This window comes from Phalacrocorax carbo, chromosome 4, assembly GCF_963921805.1.
Source record: "Phalacrocorax carbo chromosome 4, bPhaCar2.1, whole genome shotgun sequence".
Lineage (NCBI taxonomy): Eukaryota > Metazoa > Chordata > Aves > Suliformes > Phalacrocoracidae > Phalacrocorax > Phalacrocorax carbo.
This window is the reverse complement of record NC_087516.1, coordinates 6,792,568-6,812,541: the sequence shown is the minus strand read 5'-3', so window position 1 is coordinate 6,812,541 and position 19,974 is coordinate 6,792,568. Positions and strand designations below refer to the sequence as shown.

The 19,974-nt window shown below is 42.8% G+C and overlaps 1 protein-coding gene across 2 annotated transcripts; it reads right to left on the bottom strand.

The window, feature by feature from the left end:
* Nucleotides 1-2,307: 2,307 nt before the first annotated feature.
* Nucleotides 2,308-19,973, bottom strand: RNF103 (ring finger protein 103). 2 transcript variants are annotated; one of them, XM_064448901.1, is made up of 4 exons: nucleotides 19,571-19,973; nucleotides 17,261-17,400; nucleotides 6,440-6,555; nucleotides 2,308-4,338 (listed from the first exon to the last, which is right to left on the bottom strand). In XM_064448901.1, exons 1-4 carry the CDS (start codon nucleotides 19,794-19,796, stop codon nucleotides 2,760-2,762), a joined length of 2,061 nt encoding a protein of 686 aa, XP_064304971.1. In that variant the 5' UTR covers nucleotides 19,797-19,973; the 3' UTR covers nucleotides 2,308-2,759. The 2 variants fall into 2 exon arrangements, with proteins under 2 accessions (XP_064304971.1, XP_064304972.1); XM_064448902.1 differs by lacking the exon at nucleotides 19,571-19,973 and adding an exon at nucleotides 19,086-19,486.
* Between the last annotated feature and the right edge of the window lies 1 nt (nucleotide 19,974).

Genomic DNA, 19,974 nt, shown 5'->3' with positions numbered 1-19,974 from the left:
AGCAAGCAGCGAAACCGCTGACCCTGTTAGAGGCACAGTCTTCGCCCTGTTCTCCAGATTTTAAACTGTCAATGCGTTGGGTAAGGGCTGTCTGAGGTTCTGCGCTCCGTAGAAAACAATCCTGCTTGGATGCCTCTGCTGCTACTGACACAAGCATTTCATAAAATAAATACATCCAACTGTTTTTCCTTTCCTGCTGGGACTACCAATGTACTACACCAGCTGCTGTAGATTTTGAAACAGATGCATCACCAGGAATTGGATCACAACAATTTATATAACCCAGGCTAAGGGACATGAGGGGACTGAGCCTTCAGTCACAGCCATCTATTGGTCATAATTATCTGCTCATATGGATGCATTCTCTGCGGCTCTCGTGCCGCAGTTGTGTCATTCATCAGAAGGACTGGACTCGGAGAGCAACAGAGGTCATTAAAGCAAGACTTCAGCTGAAACAGGTGCACACAAAGGCTTGCAAATAAGGCTAAACCTGTGCACAAGAGCTGCTTGGGCTCAGGTGTGGTATGAGGAAGCCAGCTTTCAGCAGCAGAGCCGTGCTCCAGAGGCACACAGTGCTCTGAGGACAAGGCGTTGCCTGAACTTACTGCTCACAGTGTTTTGTGAATATAATACCTCGGCATTTTGCCAAAGCTGTTCTCCATTCAACCGAGGCAAGGCCTCGGTTCAGTGCAGGTTTCAAGACAGTCCTGAAACGATGTGGATTTCAACCCCAGCTGCTTATGATAAGCACATAGGCTAAGCGTCACACTGCCATGCAGATCAGAAACAGAAATGCTCTTTGCCTTCATTATGCCTCTCCGCTGCTCAGCTGTGGCTGTAATGACAGATAAAGGGCATGTATTGACAGGCCTCAACTGGAATAAAAATTACTTTCTGGATCTCAGGAGAGTTGGTGATATTATCCCCCTTCTACCTCCCTGCTTCAGTACTGCAGTAGGAAAAAGGAAATGAGAGAGGAAAAATTACTCTCAATTAAAAACAGGTCTTCTGATAATTAGGAGAATATCCTCCTCGGGGGACACCTGGTGACTGGAGGCATGAAACATTTGTTATTAGAAGAGATAGTGCTCAGATAACCCTGGACAGATAGAACAATGCCAGCCGGCTTTGTGAATGCCAGCCCCCCGACTCTCTGCGAAGGCACAGAGAGATGGATTGTAACTGCAAGAGGGGCCTGTGTTTACAGTTGTTGTTATCAGCTTCATTTAATTATCCTCCTTTCATACCAGATGGGCAAGAACTAGGAAAGTTATAAAACAATGCAACAGTTGAAAGCAGCTTTCCAGTTCGGCCCTTTCTTCTACTTGTGTCATTTCATGCTCATTTTTTTAAATTCTCTCCCCCCCCGCCCCTTTTTTTTCTTTCTAACCAATGTCTCTTCTCTGGATTTTCAGCCAGATGAATTCTGAAAGGTACAAACAAAACAACAGTTTCATCTTGAAATATAAAGAGAACAACAGACTCAATTTTTTATGGCATCAAACAGCTATCACCATTCTCCAAGAAATCAGAATCATGGCATGGTAGGGGTTGGAAGGGGCCTCTGGAGATCATCCCGTCCCACCCCCTGCTGGAGCAGGCACACCCAGAGCAGGGGCACAGGGCCGCGTCCAGGCGGGGTGTGAATGTCTCCAGGGAAGGGACCCCACAGCCTCTCTGGGCAGCCTGTGCCCCTGCTCTGGCACCGGCACAGGGAAGGGTTTTTTTTCCTCATGTTCAGGTGGAACTTCCCGTGTTCCAGCTTGTGCCCGTTGCCCCTTGGCTTGGTGTTGGGCACTATTGAAGAATCTAGTCGTATCATCCTGACACCTGCCCTTTAGATATTTATAGGTATTGATGAAATCCAGCAGTTGGAATCTGGCAATTTTTACTTTTACAAGCCACGACAATATTTTGCTACTTCCCGATGGATTACTTTGAGGTGGTAGAGGGGCTACCCTAAAGTCTCGTTAGATGTCTGCAGATGAGGGTGCTGGAGAGACGGCTCGTAGAAGAGGGTCTCCGTCTGATAAAGCTGTTTGTGATCAACTGTAAAGCTACCAATTGAGCAGTGAAGCACCCCAACACAGAGGGTTTAGGAAGGAAGTAGCTCCCCATGAAAGACCATCACCTTCCACTTGGCCCATGGCTAACACTGGAGCAGTGAATTCCTGCATCGCTAGGAGATGATGTATTAGTCACAAAAGTTGTGTTATATTTTTATTGTCTTCACAGATAAATCAGACCAGCAAGACATCCGTAACCATACACACAAAATATTTATCAAAACAATTAACATTACAAATCTCCTTTTAAAATAATTTATTTCACTGATTTCTTTTTAAATGGTACTGTCTTACAACATACATTATTCAACAAAGATGTGCTGAACAGACACTAAAATGAGAAACACTTAAATTAAGCAACTGTCTCCGATTAGAATTTCAATTTCACCCACATCCTAACTTGTAAACGTTTGCTGGAATACGCTTCTGTTGTAGGCTCGATTTTTGTGCTTACACAAAAAGCATCGAGTTTCCAGATGTTGAAAAGAAAAAGTTATTGTACGATAAGTATGCGTTCAGTCCAACATACAAGGCAACCAAATGATTCTGTCGTTAACGTTAGCATCATGTATATTTTAGTTCACTGCACTAACATTTAAACTAAAACTTCAAACCACATAATCTTTTAAGTGACTAACATTTAAAAGGCAAGCAGTAATATCCTGAAAGCTTACAAAGGACATCAGCACACAGCTAAGACGGGGTATCATTCGACAAAGGCTGCGGATGTGTGTATGGCTGCTTTTTTTTGTACGAAGCCCACCTGCAGACGGGGCAGCAGTGTCGCCCGCCAGCCAGCCACATCACGATGCAATTCTGGTGGAACACGTGGCCGCACGGCAAGCCCACGAGCAGACAACCATCTGCAAAATTTTCTAGACACACAACACATTCTGTACAGTGCAACATCTCAGCGGGCCAGACGGACCAGTCTGGCTCCACGTCACCTGCGGCGCTGTACGAGCCGTAGGATCGCGATTTCCGTTCATAGGGCTCGTGATGACAATATTTATTGGCACATGAACAGGTCTCGGCACCGCACCGAGGCTCTCCTTCACTGCACCTATGAAATGCGTTTAGCTCATCGTCCTCCGAGACTTCTTTTTCACTGCTGAAGACCTCTTTGTTTTCACTGTCAGAGTCACTTTCGCTGTCTTGAAAGGTTTCCAGCATTTCCTCATCGGAATGGACACCAAGGCATTTAAACCTCCACATCGGCAAGTTTTTTATGTAATCGGTTGGTATCAGAGGGTGAAGCCAGAGATCGGGGAAGGCCAACCGCTCTAAGAACAAATCCGGGTCATCATCCCAATCCGAGTCAAAAGGAAAGTGTTGAAAAGAAGCAATAGGATGAAACAAGTAGCTGGTGTACCAGTCCCACAGGCTTGACAGCCACTCCAGGTTATTAGCATTTACTTCATCGGTGTTGTTATTGCGTCTTCTTTTCTTCTCGAAGTAATCAATTAGTAAACCATGACCAAGGTACGTGCTGAGGAAGAGGGCTGGATGCGAAGAGTAGAACATCCAGTCGGCTCTTACCCAAGAAGCCAAAGTAGTTGTGTTAGAATACCTGAAGAGTTTTAAACTGTACTCATAAAAGCTGTCTAAGTAGGGTAGTTGCAAAAAACCTAACACAGGTAGCCAGGAAATAATTAATAATGAATTATACGTCCCTAAAGTGCTTATAAGAACCACAAAACGCTTTATAGTAGCACCTTGTGTAATAAACAGGTCCATCCAAGCCATCAGATTAACCAAAACTAAGCTTAAAACAAATAAATCATTCACTTCTGGTTGCAGCGAGCGCAAAAAGGAATCCATGGCACGTAGTGATATAAATTCACCAGTGTTATTTCCGTACCTGTAAATCCCCTCGGGAGTCCTAAGTATGTACGATGGTGTCTTGTAGACACCAATTTCTGCCATATAACTCTTATTGTCCCAGTTTTCCACGTTCACAAAAATAAACTCTACTCTTCCAGTAAACTTTACACTTAGTGCAGAGAAGAACGCCGGAGGCTGGTCAAGGTTGGCAAACAGGTATATTTTCACACGGTACTGGTCACTTTTGTTCCATTCTTCTTTTAAATGTTCGGAGTTGTAGATGGTTTTGATCCGAGAAGCAGCATGGGCTGTGATCCATTTGAAAATGTGCTCCACTTCAATTTTGCGCCCGCTGTATTCCTTAAGCATTACTTTCCCCTTGGAGGTACTGGTTTGTGGAACTGACATAATGAGGGTGGATTTCAGCCAACCCCTCCTCCGGCAGTATCTACAAAGAAAATGGCAGGTTACATTAGAGGGTTTCATAACCCTGGAGCTTCAGGCCTTAAATTTCTGTTATGAGCCCAAAAATGAGACATGCCGAGCACCTGGGGATCTTTACATATAGTAGTAGGAAATACGGGCACCCAAATGTTCTCTGGCAAAGCGTATTTATTCTTGCAATACCTTTGCTATCTGTCTTACAGAAGTGTTGTAAAGAGGAAGAGGAACAGTGTTAATTTTCGTGGGGCATTACTGTAAACAAGGCCATACAGTCATTCACGCTTTGTAACTGGATTTGAAAAATATACAAGCCAACTCTTCACTATAAAGCTTTAGTCTCAGAAGCTGTTTTTCCTTGGCCTTCCAGCCAAGCAGATAACCACTGCAGTGTAACTCCATGTCTCACAGCTTTCCTGAGCCTGCAGATAACTTTCCCAGTGCTTCCTTCCATCCTAGTTTTGCCAAGCAGCGGCAGGGCGAAGTTAACAAGACATCGGTCTGCTTGCAGTTGCTTTAACGAAGCCAACAAGTGTCCGCTTCCTACAGGGGCCATTTTGGAAGGATGCAGGCAGGCTAAGGGGTGTGGTGAGAGAGCTCACCGCAAAACCGGGGGAGGAGGAAGCCGACACGTGCTGCCAGGTGATTTGGGCTATAAGAACACCCCCACTGCCTGGCAGGCTGGGTGCTGAGATGGGATGAACTCCAAATCCACACCTAAAAGAGGTGGCTCTTCAAGGCTGAAACGTAAGTCATGGTCCAGACCCCAGTAACTATGAGATGAGTCTGATGACTCAGAAGATGCCTTCTCTCATGTATCTGTCCTACCAGCATCACTTTACATTGCCACCCAATTCTAGTCCTCCTTTAGGAAATGTCTGTCAAGTTTCAACAATCAAAACCTCAGGCAGCCAGCAGGCACGCAAACTGTCTCCAAGAACCCTCACGTTGACATCAGGGCCATCAGCCTCATTCACTAGCCATCTCACCTACATCCTCCCTGGCTTTGGTCCATCACTGTACCTTTTGACAATTACAACTCCCTATCTCAGGAATCCGAATGTAACATTTTTAGAAGGAGCCATAAGATATTACCCTACTAATAGAGGTATCCTGACTACTGTAGTATGCAGTTCCTCTGAATTTCAGCTGCAACCTGATGAAAACGCATCACAGGGGTTTACTCAACAAAACACTTCTTGTATTAGGAAAAAATAAATTAATTTAAAACGTAATATTTGATCATAGTATTAAGACTAGATAGGACCTATGCAAAGAGAAACGCTGCCAAATTTTTAAGACGTTTAAATACCAGTGTTTTGAATACACAAAGTTATTTTCCGTAAACGCTGCGAAGTCTAACAATTTTCTCTTATGATTAACTTTGAGATTTCTGTAAACATTTAGGGCTTAAGCTGTGTAAGGCACGTGCAATGCTAGATAAAGTTTCCCATCACATGAAGCAAATGCTTCCAAAAAAATGTTAAAAAATATATTCTTCTTACAGCAGCACAGAATTATTAATAGCTTCACTGGCTCTGCTCGTCTTCCTTGTTCGAAACCATACGCAAACAACAGTGAGTCTTGCACAGCACAAGGGTGTGTGCAAGTTTATATATAAACATATACACATTTGTCAGGGAACAGAATTTGTCAGTAATCCCGAGAAGCAGGCGCTGTTTGCAAGGTTCGTGCTAACCTGTGTTCCTCCTTTTCCAGGCGGCAATGTAAAAACTCTACACCTGACACAGCTCTCTTACATAGGCTATATATATATTCAGCTTTGTCCTAAGCAAGCACAGTTCCTGTCCCCACACGCCTGGACTATAAGGCCAGATTCTTCTATTCATTCCCTTCTATTGCTGTGTTACGCTCCGCATAGTCTAATCATCTATTTCCCACACGACGCTTTAGGAAGCTGCAGATCTGTGTTTCTGATGCTGATAAATAATGTAATGGAGACTTCTGAACAGACTTCAGGAGAGATAAAAACATGAATAAAGCCACCTTCTGTCACAGCTACTTCTACAACACAGCAAGCCCTGCTGCCAGAACACAGCTGAGCCTTAAGACATTCTCAGGATTTAGATAATCCTTTAAGAACATACCTGGGGTCACTGGAACAGTTAAATGTGCCAGTACGTATGCCAAATCTTGATACTTTCTTCACCATTTTCTCCCAGTGGACTTTACCCACCAGCGGGCTTCTGTCATTTGCTACGACCTATTGCCAAAATAAAAGAATAATTTAGTATCATAGTAAGTTTGCTTCCTGAAGTAAAGCGCGAGTTTTATGAAAACAGAGATCTTGTCACCCTTGATACTGTTTTCTCCTCTTAGAACATACAATAGGTACGTACAACTCGTAGTCACACTAAGTGTCTTTGGAGAGTGAAACTCTAAGACAGAAATATAGTTTCTGCAGGAAGACAAAAGTGCATCACCATTTTAAGTACCTGTTAAGATTTTAATAATCAGTGGTAGGTAACAAAAACCTTGGGAAAATAACAAAACTGTCATTAACCAGTTCATAGTAGGGGAGAAAGGAAGAGGGTGCAGCAGGTTCCTCCTCTTTGCAGTAGAAAAAGACTATTATTTTATTACAATTCTCCATGAAAAGTTAAAACATGCCAAAGAAATGTCTCAGAGCAAGTAAAAGGAGTTGGAACGTAGGTACCTGGTACCAGATTATACTGCCAACAACCACTTCTAAGCGGTAGAAACCAGTAGTTAAACTCCCAGATAATGCTTAAAAATCTTGACTCCTTCCAGCTTTGCCAGTGACTCACTCCGCAACCTTACGTGACTGTTCCACCAACTCCAATGTCCTATCTTCCATTTCATGCTCTGTGATATATCCCAAGGTCTAATTTGTTCTAACCTAGTATATTAAAGCAGTACACTTCAGGTTACCTAGACGTAAGCTTCTGCAAACACGAATGACAAAGAATTAAGCACTCATCCTCTGACTTATAACTGTACAGGGATGGGGAAAAGAAAAGAAAAAAGAAAAACCTGCCTGCCTGCAGTTGACAGGTAATTTTGAATGACGTGACTGATCATGCATTATTCCATGAGCCATCGCAGTTTCTATTTTAGAAGTGCCTCACATGCTTCTGCAGGCTTGCTGGCAACCACTTAGAATATATTTTAAAATTAAGTTTTGAAACCACCATTTGTTAGGTATTTGTTTACCTGCCATTAAACTTCTCCCAGTCATTTTCTGACTTAATAACCTCAAATATCAGCTTTTCTCTGGAAGTTCAGTTCTCACCATGACTGTACAGGTTAAGACGCAGACCTGGAATGCATTTATGGCCTTTTGACTCAAGAAAAAAAAAAAGTCTGCTTTGTGGTAAGTAGCATCCTCTCAGCAACATCAAATAAATAAGAGAATTCACTAAGCAGAACATTCTACATAGGGAAACAAGGTTAAAGTGAAGTTACAGATTACATTCCCATTCTACTGAGCCCAAAATGTTTAAATAAAACCAGAGGTGAAAATCTAGACAAGAATCCTTCAAGTTATCTCAAAACACACACATCACACAGAAAAGCCTTTTTGATTAACTGAACATAACCTTCAAGCACCGAGATGACCAGCTGGTGAAATCTGCTGTATTGCTGAGGCTTCTTTACATCACCCAATGTAACTGAGACAATTACTTCGGGTATTTTAAACTTCCTCCTTTCATATTTCAGCAAAAGAGACCACGTTCCTAAAGACACCTTAACGCCCACATATCCTCAGAGCTACTACGGCATGATAAATGCACCCAACATAGTAAGGTATCACTACGTTTTATTGGTAAGCAGAGAAGTAAAACATCGATAACTGAATTACTCTTTGGTACAACTACTCAGAGATCTTTTTTCTTCCAAAATTCTGCGTGCATGTTCTGAAACAGCCTAGCACAGTTGCTGAGAGAACGCTATTGTTAGGTGCAGGAGGACTGATTCTGCCCAGCTGCTTCTTCTGTCTGATATGACAGTATTCACTTTAAGTGTCAAGAGAAGGAGACTTTCTTCCTTTGAGGTGGTCTTCACATTTTTTCGTTTTCTTGCAAATATGGTCACCGGTATGTTTTACTGCCATCTGGCTGTTTCTACTTGTGGATTTTTAATACCAGTTTAATTCCCTTCCTGTGAAGAAGTCTTTCCTCTTGGAGGAAGTTATTTACGCTGAAGGACGACGACAGAACTAGCAGTTTGTATTTTGGAACTAGACAGAACCCTACTGTGGTTCTGCACACTGAAGCTTTGTAAAATTTCTTGGGCTCATGTTTTTTTATGTCATTATGGCAAAAAAATCCCAAATAAACACATCCTTTGCAGCTGCTCCTTGCAGACAACACCCTCTTACAACATTGGGAGTTCACCACAGAGGCAGGGGTTTGCATTTTAGAAAGCAGTCATCATCTCCATGCATGAGGGAGTCTGAGAAAATACTGCAGGTTAAGCAATCACAATGTAACTCGGTTTAAATTAAAGATCACTTGCAAACACTTGTAACAGATTTTATTTAAGATGTGTGAATTTTTGTAAGCTAACAAATTTAGCTTAAAAACCTGTGACTGAGGAAGCCAGGAACTTGAATGTGAAAGAGGCCTGGAAATGCTTCAAGTCCGAGCTGTTAGAGCTATCAGGATTTTATATTTCAAGCAAGGGCAAAAAGTTGTCAAGTCCTGCACTCCTCCCTAGCAAGCACTTCCAAAAAGATGTTAGAAATAATTTAAGAATCTACAAAGGAATGAAAAAAAACAGTCAAAAGAAAGAGTTGGCAAAGAAAGATATGTAAGAACTATAAAAAAAGGAAAAATGAGCAATTCAAGTTAGACCATATGAAGAATATTACAAGCTACAGCAAAAGGTTTTTCAGTCACACGAATAAGACTAGAACAGGGAGGAAAGCAGCAGGGTCACCATACAATGGAAATAGGACAGAAACGGAAGATAATTTTCTTTTTAAAATGAAATTAATGCGCTGACTCAGTTTTCAGTGAAGAGGAGATGGCTGGTCACGGACAGGTTAGTGAGTTTGAGAAGAGACTGTCTCACCTGAAGGTGGAAACAAATCTTAGATAACTCAGTGCACTTACATCAGAGTAAGCCGGTGATGTCCACCCCAGAACTGTAACACGAGCATACAAAATCACAGATGAACCTGCAAAGATTCCTTATAAAACCCATCAGACTCATTTATATTTTGACAGGAGAATAACAAGTTGGTAACTATTTTTAAAAGCGAATGAAAAAATTATCGCACCAGTTTGATCTCAACAGTATGCAAGACTGTAGAACAAATTTTAAAGGTGGAGAGATGGCTGAATTTTCCACTCCTTTCCAGCATGGAATTACTAAATATGTATCATTCCCGATTAAGTTGTAAGTTAAAAATCCATCTCTTCCTGGAGGAAAAGCAACAAGTTTCAAGAGAAAGGGAATGTAGTACCCCGCCTGTACTTTATGGTACAGTATCGTGTATTGTGCCACACGGAAAATTTTCATGAGAACTGGAGATAAGCTTTTACGGTGAGTAAAAAAAGAAAGACGTTTTAAAGCGAGTAAGAAATTGGTTAAGGCAAGAAAACATCAAAATGCCAGAAAGGTGCTAACAGATTTAAGATATTTACCTTAGAGCTCAGTTCAGCATAGATTCCTATTAATGCCCTTCCTGCAGAAACCAGAAGTCTCCCAAAACCATTTGTAGATGACATAAAATTGGGAAGTATGTCTATGTACAAAAGAGGATTATAACGCTGTACAGGAAGAGCTGCACAAATCTTGTAATGCAGAGTGTCAGAAATGAAATTGAATTCAATAACGAACAGGACACTCAAGGAGTTCATCAGTTAGAAACAGCGATGGGAGGAAAAGCTTGTGTCTATTAGTTGATCCAAAAAGAACTATGAGCCATCAATATTAACTAGCTAGTGAAGGAAGCAAAGCCCAGGATATATTATGCCCAACAAAACAAACTGGTTGACTGACCTCACATACTGGGAGTAGTGGGTTAGACATCAGGAGCCAGTGAAACTAAAGGGCCGTGTCAATTTAAGTGCAACAGGAACAAATGAGCCATGAACGTGCTTAGGCCAGAAGTTGGATACACGTTTCCAAGAAGAGGGGAACAGTCAACGTGAGTATTAGACTCAGACAACTTATAATTGAAGAAAAACAGCAAGCTATTTTATAAACACATATTCCATAGTCTAGCAGAGAGCTGAACTCACTCAGCAAGAAGGTCCCTTTCAGTCACATGCTCTATTTCATTTTAAAGCAATAAAAACAAAGATTACTATAGAAGAAAGGATCTTTCATGAGATCAGCTAACACAGCTGGGAAACAAACACCACGTTTAGGGGAACACAAACCCTTCAAGCTTTTCTTATTAGCTATGTTCACCATCTGCAAAATATCATGTTAGAGTGACAAATAAGAAAATGAAGATAACCCTGTTAATGCATTGGTCATCTTAATGGGCTAAGAGAATCCAACAGGATCAAAGTAACCCTGCCATTTAAGAGTCCCACATCACTGAGTAGATCTGCTCCCTGACATCCAGCCCAGGCCAGAGGACTGGCTCTAACTGCAGGGTCTGAATTACCATCTTTGTGCATGAATTACTGCCTGCTTTAGTGGAAGAAGATGCTGGAGAGAAAGCCAGGACCTCCCTAGACATCCATCCACAAACTTCCTCTAAGTGTCAGACACGAGTTTCTTTGTACTCCACCTGTGAAGTTGGGAGGACCATGCAATAACCCAAAAGGTCAGGAGATTCTCAGCCAACAAGACTGAAATACTACAGGTTAGTTATACCACCAAGACATGCAGAGTAAAATGGAAAGACGGGGGGTTGCAAATCTCCTTTATTTCTACACGTTCTGATTCCACTTTCTTGTTTAGTTTCCATAAATACCTAAAAAGATGGCTTCCAGATACCCGAGAAAACAAAGCTAAAACAGAGTTCACCTAGAGACTGGTATATAATACTGAAATCATCAAAATCCTGATGGTTTCAACTGCCATTTGCATAGGTAGCTTTTGCATTGGAAGAGCTCTCCTGACTTTAAGTTAGACAGAACTGTCCCAAAAGAGGATAATCGAGAACGTAATTAGCAGAGTCATTTTGATCTATAAGTTAAAATAGTCATAGATATGACATTAAAGAAGTGAACAGACTTTAAGAGAAAATACCCTGGAGGCAGAAAGATACAAACACTTTGAGAACCACGACAATGTCACAAGACACTTTGCCTCTCTTGCTTAATCCAAACCAAAAGCGTCTCAGGTAGATGCCTAGATATCGCAGTATCTACTTAGTAACGTTCATCAATGTAGTTGCTTCTCAATTTTCCAGTTACCATTAAGGATTTTTTAAAAATTATTTTATGAAACATATATTCTTAAAATACCAGTAGAAGATGGGACAGAAATGGAAGTGGCTCAAGGAAACACTGCTGCTGTTGAAGAGTTTGCTGTAGCAGTGTGATATGCAAAGACAGATTCCTGCTCTGGTGCTCCAGCAGTACTTCAGCACGACCTGCTAGTAGCCTTATTTGAGCATTCGCCCATTTTCTGTTCATTTAAACCAGATATTGTTCCAGCCCTTTTAGACAGCTACGTAGAGATTTCGAAACAGGTCGCTATACAAGGTTTGGTCTCAGTAAGTTTTGAAGCTCACTCACAGCTAAAAAGATTCAAATATCACAAGGCTTGAAAATGAAAGTCAGAAATCAACAAATGCAGAACAAACAAGGCTTCATGGTATTTCAGCTCTCCTTATTTTAATTGAAGGAGCTAGAATTGGTTATTTCCTCTGCTTTCTCCTACGGTTAGGATATACAGAGCAAAAATGTACTAACCCTCTGATGCATAAGAAGAATTACAGTACGATGGGGGAAAGAGCTAACAGATACTGTCATAGCAAAGATACCAAAATAGGATTAACTGGTGCTTTTTTAATGGGGAATAAGCCCTACAATGAACGGTGCACAAGACCGGTATACTGTCTGGAACGAAAACAACACTCTTAACAAGTTGCCTCTGCTCCAACAGCTGGCAGCAACCCGAGTATTTTGCAGACCACAGTATACGCAAGGGTAACTTCCCACAGAACCTGAACACCCTTAACAGATAGCTTTTTTTAAAGAGGACATTTTTAAATCAGCCCTTGAAACTAGTAATTATTGCTTCTAACAGCCTCAGGAATCTAACGCAACCTCAGTACCACTAAAGGGGAAAACATCCTGACGAATTGTCTACTTTGCACGTTTGACAGCCCTTGCGCCTTGCTAGTTTGATTAAGAGTCATTCCATTTGTGTTTGTTACATTGCGCCAGAACATTAAAAAAAAAACTCAAAGCAGAAAGCAAGAATTGCGAGATCATCACAATACAGCAGAAGCTCCCAGCTCAGTGATGCACATGTGTTTTTTATATGGTTTTTTTGTGATGGAAAAATATTCACATTGGCATCATCTCTCAGCCTTTATGGGTTAGGAGTATGTGCCATGAAAGGAAGAGAAAACTGTATCCAAATGAAAGCGCCAAGGGAAGCTCAGGCATTGTCTAAGCTGGAATTCAGCCAGGATGCCAGGTGTCAGGCACACCTGCTCATACCAAGAGCACACAATTTTGAATACGCATGAATAGTCAAAACTTGGTTTTATGGCTTAGCCACAAAGACAACAACTCCAAGCGCTCATCAACTCTGGGCACTAGGGCACTGTGACGGGCTTTAAACCATCAGGAAGAACAAAACCTATTTAATAAGAGACACCATTTCCTGCTGTGCACACACAAACACGTACAAGTAGTTCTCTTGGGAGCGGTCAACCCTCGCCTGCCTCAGCTAGTCAGTCTCTGCACAAAGGAGTACAGACATTTGAATTGGAAAAAACTGCGTGATTTTGCCAAAGGCAAGCCTGATTTCTAACTGACTTGATGAACTGGTAAGGTTGTGTGCATGCAAGAATTGTCAGTCTGGTTCGGCAGTTCCAGTTTGAGATATCCAGACCCCTGGAGGTCCAGGAACTCCTCCATGGTGCCTGCAGAGGTTAAACGAGCAAAGGAAGCCTGACAGTACTGTAATGAGTCCGTGCACTTGCTGGAAGGTTTTTAGGGATCCACAAAGATACAAAGGTTCAAGAGCCCTGGTCTGTTAATTAAGCTTATGTACTTTTGCTAGAACCCTTTGCAACGAACAGCTATGTTGCAAACTATCCTGCAATAGATAAAGCAGAAGTAAAAATACTTGGACAATTCTTATTTATAAATACAATTAATTATAAATGGGCTGGTGAGTTATTTAGAAGCATGGAAAAAAATCCCACTTACTCCAGATAATGTCAATAAGTTTCTACATGACTGTCTGTACTTTTATTAATTCTGAGACATCTCACACTCTTTATTATTCAGCACTCTGCTGACAAAACTGAATTTCCGCATAGTTGCTCTTTCCTAAGAGCTCACAACTGGTTCAGAATCCATCCATATGGATTAAAGATGTCTGGAGTTGTTTTACTTTTCTTTTCTGAGAAAGAGACCGTGATCAAAATAGCCAAAGGCAGAAGACTACATCCATTCAAACGTGCAAAAATTAACCACTTCAAAATTACCTGCGGTTTCTCAAGGGAGCTGGGGGTGATCTATGCACCAATCTGAACAGCTCAGTTAAGCTACCAGTTAAGTCAGAGATTGAGAATAAATGAGCTTCTGTAGTGAATTAACACACACATGCAGGCGATATGAGAACTATTACATTCGACCTGATGGTATTCTGCACTCTTGACTGGATATGAAGATTCTCAAGAAGAATACTGAAAGTTAAAGTTGGGTATCCTACGTTAAATGATCCTAAAGGGCTACTGGAAAAGACACAAATACTGAACAACTTATTTTAAAAGAATTGAGTGTTTCTACTTAATTTTCTTGTAGCGAGAACAACTGATCACCTGGCAAAATTAAAAAGGCAAATATGAAAAATACTCATCCTACACGCAAGCAAAAGAACAAACGAACAACCACCAAAATCCTGTAGGCACATCCCTTGCTCTTGTGACTACATCGCTTGAAGAAGAAGTTGAGATGCAGAATGGACTGCAACATTTCATGCCCATAATAATGTCCTTTGCACACTTACCAGGCATGAGCAAAACACTTGTCCTCCTGATTCAATGCCAGGAAGAAGGTTCCCTTTACTTCTCTCTACCACTATGCTACAGTAGGGACTTAAAATAAAAATTTACATTAATTTAGATTTTAACTTCATTCAAAGAGGATTTTTATCTGTAGATCATTTACTGCATGCTTTAAAAAAAGCCATAATGACTACTGCATGTGACAGGCTTCTAGAGACTAACCAGAGAGCATGAGCCATAGCAGGGTCTGGAAAAGCAAGAACATTACTCCTCTACCAACAAAAGAAGCAGCTCTACAAACTACCACTTGTCCTCCTTGCCAGCCAAAGAAGTGCACAACAGCAGCTGGCAAGCAAGAAGAAAGGCATAAAAGGAAAGGTGATGAGATCATGAGCTAATAGGGGAGAGAACATGCTGCTCTCTGTGGCTCTAAGGAAGCTCCACAGAGGGCACCTGTGAACAGCTACACTGGCAAACAAATTATCATTGAACTTGGACGCTTTGCACGTGGATTTCCAGTAAAGAAACAAAGCACTGTTTCCTTCTGTGTGGACTTTGACTTTCTTCAAAGAATTCATCTTACTGGCTCTAAATGATAAATTCACATCCAATTTTGTGTCAAACCTACCAAGAAACAGTAATTGTTTCCTCTTTTCCCTTTGATTCTCTGCAGACTGTGATGGCTATCACATTACCAGCCTGTGCCACCCCAGGAATTTCATTTACATGCACTGGAAAATAAAAATCATCTTCAGAGTCCCCATCCTCCCATACATCATCATAAAGTCTTCAAAACCATCTCAACCAACAGCCACTGTGCTATTTGAGCCAGAACCATTCCTCTCCCTCCACTGCTCTCCAGCAGCCCCCATGGAACAGAGATTCGGGGTCAGGGTCCTGAAAAGGATCTGGGGATCCTTTCTGCTTCCCAGGAATGCCCCAACCTTGTCTGCGGTCACCAAACCCATCCGTGAGGCACCCTCACTCTCATACCGTCCCCTGCCTAAGCACCAAGCTGAATAATTAGCTGTAAAGGAGCTCCATCCACTCCAAAGGATGCCTAATGGTAAAGGGGAATGTGCAGGGGAGGCTAATCAAGAATTAGAATGGGGAAGTGATGACAAAAAAAAACAGGTCTGCAGGGATGAGATCTAAGAAAAGAGCATGGGGAAACGTGTGACAGGACACAAAGAATCCAGCTCAGGAGCCATCCAGACAGGAGTTACGGTGGGGAAAGGAGCAAATGAAAACTCAAAGTGATGAAAACCCAAAAGGCGAGAATGAAAAAAAGGAAATTTGACATGTCTAGTGGTTTTTATTGTGGAAACAGACAAACAGCATGCAGCAAGTAAATTATTCAGTAAATTCCACTAATTTTTTTTCCACAGCTATTGTGACCAACTGAATAGCTGTGCAGATAATCCCAGAATGATGACAACATTCATCACACTAGAAATATCAAAACGCAGCCTATCTGATCTGCTATTATGAAGCTAGCTGAAAAAATATTACGATTAAAATTCTGCACAAACAGACAACAGAGAACTACCATATTTTACTCTTTTGAGCTGCACAGGGAGGAGGGAAAGTTTTTCAAGGCATATTCATGCTCGTATTTGTCAACTAGCTTGGAGATGCGTAAACTTCATTTCAATGCCCTGTCTCTGCTTGAAGCATCACCTTCGGTATGATTTAAACCCGAAACTTAGATTCAATAAACTCCAAATAGGTCTTTCCCAAAACACAAATGCCATTTCAACTGCGAAGGCAATCTGTCCTCTCATTGTCTATTCTAGGGTGAGATCTGATGTGGTGACAGTGCCAGTCTAGTAACAGGAAGTCATTAAATCTTGATAATCCATTTAAATAGAAAACATGAAGTGAGGAGACCAGACAAACCAGGCAGGAGAGCTGTCAACTGAACAATTAATTGTCTGGTGGAGAATTCTGATTGCCTGATGTGGCTGTTAGCAGAGAACTTAAGCCTGGAAAAAAAAATTATCTTATACAATAGAGAAGCGGATGCAGAAAAGCATTTTTACATTTTGGTCTAGGTTACTTATGTTCTCAAGAGTGATGATAAATTGCTTCAGAACCCCATTTGCACAAGTCTTTCTTTCTTTTCCTAAATGTTCTCTTATTCTCACGCAGACCTGGGGAAGCACACTCTAAAATCGGTGGGCCCACAAGGTTTGGGGGAAGGTTAACTTTAAGCTGCTGGAATATGTTGTAGCAGCAGCCTGCTAGCCTGGGAAGCAGATCCTGAGATCTTGCTGTTGTGAAGAGGCAACAGAGATTTTAAGAGCGCTCTGAGCCCCTTAAATAAACAGAAGCTTAACCTGGTTGGGTCTGAGCATGTAATGCAACGAAAAGGAAGAGCAACACCAGAGCCACCTCTTCTGTGCCAGCTGGGAGCACCTACACTAAATGCACCCACTTCACCCATTACACAAGCTCTTACAATATCAGGGCCAAGCACTTACACAGTCTGTGTACTTGAGCGTGTACTGCTTTGCTTGTTTTCTGGTTCTAAAGTACCTGGTTTTCAAAAAGTGATCTGCAGAATAACAGGTTTTTTTTCTTCCTGTCTGTGTAGGAAGCCTGTCACTTCCAGCCTTTCTTGTTTTATTGAACAGATTTATTCTTTATGATCTCCCTGATGTAGTTTATCTTTGCTACCATCTCTCTGTTGCACGCTTTCACTACTAGTTACCTACCCTCATAAACTCCTTTGAAACACATTTTGGATGTGATAAACATATAAAAATAAATGATCAGACTTCTATACCTGTACCAGCCAGATCCCATCTTTTGTGTCTTCTACAAGCTCATAGAAGTGCATTTCACCACTAAAGTTTGTACTGGAAACCGATTCAGAGGCCTCTTCCTCCTTGAGAGCAGAATAAAGCTCTCCTTCCATGAGGTCTCCTGAAAAAGAGGCAATTGGATACATTCCATTAAAATGACACTTGAAAAAGATCCTTTCATAAATTCCAGTAACAGTTTAACTAACTGTATTTTACATGGCTGCTCGAAGAACCTTTTCAGTACTAAGGTAGCTAAACTTTAAAAGATACTTCTGTTAGTGACATGACTATGAACAATTTGACTTCAGCTGCCAGACCACAGGAGACATTAATGCTATGCTTCTGATTACACAGAGGTACCACACATGCAACCAAACGCACAAAATAAATTAACACCTTCTAAGCCTCACTCCTGAAAAGAGCAATATTCAGTGGCCAAGAGCAATTTTAATTCATGTATCTTTGCTTTCCTTTCACAGGGCTAATTTTGCAGCTACCAACTTCTTAACACTGATAATTCAGACAGACTTTCACAATTCTAATCAATAATTTTGTACAAAAACCCCGTATTGATTGTCCCATTCCAATAAAAAAAATCTCAGGTAGAATAATTTAGGTGTTGGCTTCTGTTTGCACAGTTGGAAAAAGTTCCCATGAACTCCAGTCCTAGCGACATAAAGAGCTTACAGTAAAATCATCTGATAACGTTTCCTTTGTAATCTCATTTCCTTCTTATGTCTTGTTTCACAATCATTACAAACGCTGCTAATGGCAACTAGCATTCTAGTAACTAATCTATTAAGCTTGAAGAAATTAAGTCTTGTCCAAAAAGGTTGTTTCATCCAAAATAGAAAATAAAAAAAGCGTTGCAGCTGAAACCCTTGCTGGGTTTCCAAAAGTATTCACAGAACTTAGGAAGAAAAATTATGGAAAAATGCTGTAAAGCCTGTTGGTATAAGAAGTGTTTCCATGACATTTAAGAAGTCATTAATACAGTTTGTTTGGTGTTAAACACTTCCCTGCAACATTTGCAGCCCAAACATCATGACATCATGGAATTACCTGACAGCCAAGGAGTGAAAGTGATTGGAAACAAAAGTGAAATCGCCTAATGCTTTTTACTGTTGGAGCAGCAAGGCAAATAAGCACCATAAATAATGAACGATAAAAGCAAATTAGATTTAAAAGTCCAGCATTAAAATCAATTATTTAAAAGGAGTTCGCATTTTTAAGGTTATGGAACTCCCTATATTCATCCAAACCCTTTTCTTTTTCTGTCCGGACACTGGAGCCCGTCACTGTGTATCCTGATCACCGGGGTTTCTCTCCCCAGTACCAGCAGCCCTTCGATCATCGATGTGAAAGCAGCTACTCACGTTTTCCTGCCTGGCTGGCAGCACCGCTGTTACATCAGCCCCACCTCTGCGCCCCTGGGGCCAGCTCCCCCCGACCACTCCAGGCAGCATCCTTGGTTTCACGAGTCTCCTGCCATTCCTTTCACCTCTGTTGCTCTTCACCCCTCACTATCCATCACCCCCAGAAGCCCACCTCTTTCACCGGGTATTCCCTACTTCTGAAACACCTCCCTGCCTTTTTTCCAAGCCACTTTCTGTGTGTAGGATCTACTTCTGCTCCTCTTCTGTAAAACCACCACCGTTTTCCCTCGGTACCCATCCCTTCTGCTCCTCAGCTATAAAACTGCTCCTTTCCTCAGGACCCATCTCAATGGCAATACCTGTCGTAAGACCAGCAGACGGGTAGGAGAGGAACGCATGAGAAAAGCTGGCCCCAGCTGTAAATACTAACCCACTGCACGTATTTGAATTCCTTCCTCCTCGTTTTTCACGCCATTCAACCTCGGCTCTCACCCGTGCCACCACCACCTCGCCGCCCTGACCCCAACCGCCCGCAGCGCCCCGGCGTAACTCGTTGGTAAAAGCCATTTCTCGATGACCCGTCAACCGAGGCCTTCCCTCCATGCAGCCTCTTCGGGCTTAAAACGCCGCGAAGGTTTTTAACGTCACTGTCCCCGAGCTTCCCCCTTGCCTTCCTCCATTTAACTGCTCCGGAGTCTCGGTCCTCAGTGGGGGAAACCAGTTCGTTTCCCAAATTCCCAGGCGTGAATTCCCGCAGGTGTGGGAAGCGGGGTGCGGGTCTCCATCCCAAGGGCGGCCGGAGCCCGGCCGGAGGTCGCTGGGGATTGCCTTCCCCCACGAAGGGGTGGCAGGGGATCGACACCCCCCCCCCCCCGCCCACGCGTGGGTCACGGGTTGGGGGGGAACCCCGCGTACCTGACTTCTCCACCAGCTCCCGCACATCCTTCTTCTCCGGCAGCCCCGAGTGCCCCAGCCCCCGGCACTCCAGGATGGTCCGCAGCTTCCTGAAGCTCAGCGCCACCGGATCCACCAGCTGCGTGGCGAGAAAACCGCTCTCGTACCACGCCACGGCCTCGAACACCCTGGCCAGGACGAAGAGAGCCAGGAAGTAAAGCAGCAAACAGCACAGCTTCACCCACATCTTCCCGCCGGGGAGGGGGGGAGCTGCCCGCCGAGGGGCCGCGGGGGGGAGCCGAGCCGGAGGCCGGGCCGCCGCGGGGCGGGGAGCGGAGCCGGGCCGGGGGGTGTCAGAGCCGCGGAGCCACCACCCCCCCACCTCCCTCCCGCCGCTGTCCCCGCCCCGGCCCAGCCGCCGCCGC

Excerpts from the sequence above, each read along its gene's own strand:
- RNF103 (XM_064448901.1), bottom strand. The coding sequence starts at position 19,796 with ATGTGGGTGAAGCTGTGCTGTTTGCTGCTTTACTTCCTGGCTCTCTTC. Across the intron at positions 6,556-17,260 it reads ATGGGATCTGGCTGGTACAG|GTCGTAGCAAATGACAGAAG; the intron begins GTATAGAAGTCT and ends TTTTGGCAATAG. Across the intron at positions 4,339-6,439 it reads AACTGTTCCAGTGACCCCAG|ATACTGCCGGAGGAGGGGTT; the intron begins GTATGTTCTTAA and ends TTTTCTTTGTAG.